Source organism: Nestor notabilis, unplaced genomic scaffold, assembly GCF_000696875.1.
Source record: "Nestor notabilis isolate BGI_N333 unplaced genomic scaffold, ASM69687v1 scaffold9754, whole genome shotgun sequence".
In the NCBI taxonomy this organism is placed as follows: domain Eukaryota; kingdom Metazoa; phylum Chordata; class Aves; order Psittaciformes; family Psittacidae; genus Nestor; species Nestor notabilis.
The window spans coordinates 1,723-8,210 of record NW_009926095.1 but is presented as its reverse complement, the minus strand read 5'-3'; the positions used below and the strand labels follow the sequence as shown (position 1 = coordinate 8,210).

The following is a 6,488-nucleotide window of genomic DNA, read 5'->3' as shown; positions in this document are numbered from 1 at the left end:
GCTCAAGGAAGCACCAGCTCCATCCAGACTGAGAAAGAACAAGCTCCACAGTTACACCAGTCTCAGGGGGCCACTACCTTAGATGGGTTTTAAATCCTTGTGTAAATGCACTTATGTGGGTATAATGTTTCAGAGGTTTATTCAGGTTTCTAGTATATTTGCCAGAGTACATTAGCAGAGACTTGCTTTTAAGCAAATGTGTCATCCTGCCACAGTTAAGCACATACTCAAGTTTGCTGACCTGGATATCAAAAACAGATGTGTAATGCTGACAGCTTAGTGGGACCACTCAGCACCACACAAAAAAGCAGCTTAGCGGGGACACTGCTTTCTGTTCCTGCTCTGCTCTAGGTAGGATGACTGCTCCAAATGACAGAGGGAGGTGTCAGCAGTCAACGTGGTGTTTCCTGAAAAGCAGCAGTAAAGCTAGCTCAGCTCAAAGACCTTCAGGCACTGTTCTGAAAAGCTAAGGATATAGAAAGACAGCAGAAAAGAAAGTAAGAGCAGGTAACAAATACGAAAAGGAAAAAATTAAAGTGTAAAACAATGGTGACACCCAGGAAGTATGTAAGACATGTTTGTTTGTGTCTAGCACCACAAGGGATAAACTACACCTGCCTGACAAACCCCTTGCAAAGTGGCAGCCATTCAAGCCTTACATATGTTATTAACAGGCCAGAAAGCAATAAAACCTGTTGTGTGCAAGTAGAGCGCTCACTGCAATACTCAAAGGGGCCAAGAGATGATTGTTTCAGTTAATCCCTCCCAGGAAATACATATTTCTCTGCAAAGGGAGCACCAACTAACTTGTAGCAGTAGCTGGCACTGTGCTTGTAGTAGCGGCACAGGTTCCCATTATCAGGAGGCGTCGCGCAGAAGAAGATGGCTGGGGACAGGTTGTAGCGGCCAGCTTTGCAGAACTCATCCATTTCTCTTGGGACACCAGGCTCAATGGCCACTCGATCACCTGCCAGGGTCAAAGCACGCTGTGTTACTTTAGAAGAACATGGGCACATTGGCAGCACCAAACAACCACAGAAGACAGCATGAAACCCTGGCACAAGAGAAGCAGGAGGGACACCTGCTAACTGAGAAAGATCATGCTGCACGCACCAGGTGAGTTCCTAACACTTCCTTCACAGTGGCCTCCTCCCCAAGATCTTCAAGTTACTTGAGCCAGTGTTTCAGAAGTGCAGACACATAAAAACACATACGAACACATTCAAACCTCTCTCCAGCTGCCTTGCACTCAACCTTAGCAGATGAAAAGGCAGCCCCCACCCCAGGCAATCATGTGATAACCAGAGCTTTTTTCAGAATCCATAGTAATTGGAAGAGGAAATAATTAGGACAAAGCAGGTGAGCTCTGCTGGCCACCACGCTGTCAGCTGGAAAGGGCTGCTCCATTGGGAACAAAGCTTATGGTGCAGAAGCACATCCAGGAGTCAGGCAGAACTTACTGGGGAACAGAGACATCATCATGCTTTGATGGAGTAACCCAGACTGCTGGAAGGACTTATGCTGCGGGACAAAGAGCAATTATTTAATTGCAATTATGAGGCAGGATGGACTAAACAAAACAAGTGTGTGACCGCAGTACAAGGGACACAAGACAGCCCATTTTATTTGGCAGAGGAAGACAATCAAAGGCAAATCTCTCAGCAAATCTCTCCACCAACATGCTTTCAGTCAGACACAGAGACAAGCAGCAGGATGGATAGAAGTAAAAAGCCATCCAGCCCACTGCATCACCTCTGATACGGCAAATGGGAGATGTCTCAGGGTGAGAGGAGCAGGAGAAGCACATTCTGAATGTTCTCCCAGTCTCTCACTATATTCAGCTGTGGGGCCTCCTAAGCTGCATGTGGCTTCTTTGTATCTAGTAACCCTCAACATTTCTCTTCCTCCTTCCACCATGTAAAATTTAAGCATCCTTTGCCACGGCGGCCTTCAGGTGAAGCTGCAGCATCTTAGGTAAATGCTGCATCTGGCTCCCGCTGTCCCTTGCTGTTGTATTGGAGGAACCAGAGAACAGGCAATCTTCCATAGAATCACAGAATCATGGAATCCCAGGTTAGAAGGAACCTCAAGGATCATCTGGTCCAACCTTTCTTCGCAAAAACACAGTCAAGACAAGATGGCCTAGTACCCTGGCCAGCTGAATCTTAAAAGTATCCAACATTGGGGAATCCGTGACTTCCCCAGGGACATTATCACAATAGCTAATTGTTCTCATTCTGAAAATTTTTCCTCTGGTCTCCAACTGTAATCTTCCCAGGAATAACTTGTGCCCATCACCCCTCATCTTTTCCATGGGACTCCTTGTAAAAAGGGAGTCTCTGTTGTCTTTGTAGCCACCCTTAAATACTGGAACATGGTGATAAGGTCTCCCCTAAGCTGCCCTTCCTCCAGGCTGAACAAGCCCAGCTCTCTCAGCTTTTCCTCACACAGCTTCTCAGGTCTTAGATCACCTTTGTGGCCCTTCACTGGACCCTCTCCAGCCTGTCCACATCTTTTTTGTGCAGTGGGGACCAAACTGAACTCGCTATTCCACGTGTGGCCTGACAAGTGGTGAGTAAAGTGGGACAATGACACCTTTGCCAACAAGGTGATGCCTTTGTTGATGTTCCCCAGCACCCTGTTGGTTTTCTTTCCTGCAGCTGCACACTGTCCACTCCTGTTGAGCTTGTGCCCTCCAGGAGCCCCAGGTCCCTTCCCACAGAGCTGCTCCCAGACAGGCAGATCCCAGCCTGTGACGCACTCTTGACACTTGTCCTTGTTGAGCTCCATGACGTTCTTGTTAGTCCATGCTTCCAGCCTATCCAGGTCACCCTGCAGGTGCATCTCCCTGCCAAAGTGGCCACTTCCCACTCAGTTTGGGTACATTTGATCCCACTTTCCAGATCATTTGTGAAGACGCTGAATAGCGCTGGGCCCAATATCGATCCCTGGGGGACCCCACTGGTGACAGGCCCCCAGAAGGAGAAGGAGCTGTTCACCACCACGCTCTGGGTGCCCGTCAGGAAGTTGCCCCCCCGTTGCACAGACCACTTGTCTAGAGTGTAACACATCAGTTTCTCTAGGAGGAGGCTGTGGGCAACTTTATGTGCCCTCTCCCTGCCCTCCATGAGCCTTCAGACCTGTATCAGATGTCCTTGAGATGTCTCTCCACCTCCTAGGCTCAAGTTCCTTAGTCATTCATCACAGAGACGCTGCTCCACATCTCATCATCCATTTGTCCTCTGAAACTTTTTCACTTCTTTTATATCCCTTTGGAAAGGAGGAGACCTGCATGCAGAGCTTCAGACATGCAATGATGTCCTCTGAGTCTCTACCCTTTTCCTAAAACCAATTTGCATTTTTCACCATTACCGAGCCAACATTACCATGCCCTGTGTCAGAGTCAAAGGTCTCACTCTTCAGCAGTGATGGTCAGCCCATTTTAGATATGAAGCTGGTTTTGTTTCTCCTGTCATGGACACAACTTTCTGTTTACCTGCACTGAATTCCACCTGCGTCTTACTGCCCCAGCATCCTTAAGGTCTCTGTAACTCTTGCTAGCTCTTCCATGTCCTCTTCACCCTGCTATGTTGCTGCCATCAGCAAACTTTGACAATTCACTACTCAGCCCATTTTCTAAGACATTCATGAGCACAGTGAAGTGTAGAGGTCACACTTGGGGCCTGGTACAGTTGCTCCAGTGACCTTTTTCCACTGCAGGAGGTCATTTGCTCCTTCAAAAACACACACAGCAAAGAAACATTAATAGCAGGTTGCTGGCTGGCAAGAGCAATGTACATGGTTTTTGAGGCCTTATCTAGCTTCTTCAAAAGGCACCTTCTACCAGCATACATCCCACTCGGCATTAAATTGAGGTCGGACCAGCTCAAAATACCCCATAATAAAGCATACCTAAGAAATACCATAAACAGTGGCCAAACTGAGTGATTAATTGCAGCACAGTGACAACTTCTGTTTAAAGGAGAAGGTAACACTGTGCAATTCACAGCTCAGAAGATCAGATAAATGAATGTAACAGAAAAGCACAGCCTGTCACCAATGAATTCTCCAGAACTGATCCACTGGAAAACAAATAAAAAGACAGTTTTGATTTCAAATACCTGGCTTCAGGTGTGTCACCCCTGATCCCATTTTGACCACAGTCCCGGAAGCTTCATGCCCCAGCACCATGGGATCCTTCACAACAAAATCCCCAATTCGACCGTGCTGCCAGTAGTGAACGTCAGAGCCGCAGATGCCCACGGAATGCATCCGCAGCAGGACCTCTGCAGAAAGGGAAGAAAGGTTCCTTGTAGAAAAACTTCCCTTCTTGGGCACTGGGAGAGTGACACATGTGCTGTCCCTGTGCCCCACATTAAAGGCCAGGCCAGCACTGAAACATTATATATATATAGTATATATACTAGTATATATATTTACCAGAATATATATACCCAAACTGCATGGGCACACATTAAGATTCATGAGACCCCTGAAAAATAAAAACTATACACAGATGTACAAATCAGGAAAGCTTAAAACATGGTAAGGCCCCTGTCAACAAAAGCTAATACAATCTAAGAGGGGCATTACTATTACTGGAGCAAGAATAAAAGAGCAAGTCCATTTAATTTTTCCTTCTCCCTAAGCTTCTCAGCCCTGGAGAGTTAGTGAATCAAACTTCTACCAGTCCACATGCCTGGCCTATTAAAATACAGTCCTGCAGTAAGGTCAGCTGACATGTCCCAAAAACTACTTAATGTGAAATACATGAACTGATGAAACAGAAAACAAAAAAAGCCAGATAAAGAGGTTTATCTGTGACTGTTCCAGCTCTTCTTTTCAAGTGGAAATGCAGCATTATCTCTTTCAGCCACGCATTCTTTTTTTGATTGTTTTACACTTTTTCAGTGGTATTTTATTTCTTTATAACATCAAGGAGTGACAAAACAGAGTGAGAAAAGAGATTAGTAAAGAAAGCAGACACAATCAGTCATCTCTAGACCTACCATTGGGACCTGGTTCCGGGATTGGACGGTTTTCCTATGGACAAAAAGGAAGAGAAAAATCATTCAGCTGCCTGTGCATAGATATGGGAATTCCCCATCGGAAGTCAGTACAGGTAAACCTGTAAGCAGACTCAATTACTGTGCAATGAGAAGGGATAAAACTGTGCAGTCCACACTTCCTCCCTAAGCTCACCCCATTTTGCTTACACAGTGGAGTAACATGGGCATCTGTCCCAACTAAGCACACAGCCAGCTTGTAAATCCACTCTCCAAATTATTTTGCAGTGATTTCCCCTTCCCTGCCCAGACAAGAGCCACAGACTAAATATTCCTGCCCTGCAATAGCCTCAAGTTTCAGTTGAATTCTTCCTCCCACTGGCTGACAAAAAAACTCCCCTTCTGTAACCAGGAAGATTCTGAACCAGCTATTTCTGTAAAGCATTAATATTGTAACGTTTGTATTAAAAGTATTAGGAAATATTTTTACTACAAAATAAGCACTCATTGTATAAATCAGTTGTAAGCATTACTGTATATCACATTTAAAGTCACATCCTCTCATAACTGGCATGACACCTCTTTATGGGCTGAATGATAAATGTAGTCACTTGGCTCCAAGTCACCCACCCAAATAGTCTGCAGGTCTCTGACTTCACTGAACTCCCTCAGCTGTCTCAAAACACGAGGGAATCATTTTGCTGGGTTTTACAACAAGTCAGCACGATACCAACCTAGCACTCACCTCTAGGATCATGTCTCTAAGAAAAGCCCAACCAAAGTAGTACTAACAATGAACTCTTCATAATCCACTTGCTACTTATATTTTCATGCAACTTAGACCCCTTTACCCACAGCCCCAAGTTGGGTGCAAGGCCTCTGAGCAGACCTATTCACGCAGTTCCTCTTCAAAAATGTGGCGCATATACATTAGTGAGACCAAGAGTATCTTCAGTTAGCAAAAAAATTTACCTCTTGATTTGAGAGATGAGCAATCACATTACAGCATGTGATTGTAGAAGCTTCACCAGTTAGAAGCTGCTACAGAGCAACGAACACAAGATTTTCTGCTGCCCTCCTGCAGAGAAAGCAGAGTATCCCCTCCTGCGTTTGGGGAGCACTATTTGGAGTTTTAGCTAATTAATACATTTTCAAGCCCAGCACATTCCTCAACTCATACTTTGTACATCATCAATTTAAACATCACAAAGACAAATTGTGAAAACACATTCTCAAAGCACTGCTCTGTTAAAATACCTGCTGGAAGTGGGCAGGATGGGAGCAAGTCAAAGTACAGCTCAACCTAGTGAACTTTTCAATGTTCAGGACTGTATCTGCATTTTTCCTATGTGGGGTATTTGTTCTGTTCCACTAAGGACATAGCCCAGAGAATTATTTTTAAATGAAGTGGATCTAGATGTAACTTATTCTATAGAAAATGTCCAGTAAGCACCCAATCTGGTAACAAACCACCTTCACTAT

General features: G+C 45.1%; 1 protein-coding gene across 1 annotated transcript in view; it reads right to left on the bottom strand.

The window, feature by feature from the left end:
• The window catches only part of SORD (sorbitol dehydrogenase), a gene marked incomplete at its 5' end in the record, with an annotated part of 17,244 nt that extends 12,201 nt beyond the window's left edge, over positions 1 to 5,043 (bottom strand). Inside the window, 3 exons of the mRNA XM_010013372.1 lie at positions 808 to 967; positions 4,122 to 4,286; positions 5,010 to 5,043. Coding sequence (XP_010011674.1) covers positions 808 to 967; positions 4,122 to 4,286; positions 5,010 to 5,043 — 359 coding nt within the window. The remainder of the gene's footprint in view (positions 1 to 807; positions 968 to 4,121; positions 4,287 to 5,009) is intronic.
• Between the last annotated feature and the right edge of the window lie 1,445 nt (positions 5,044 to 6,488).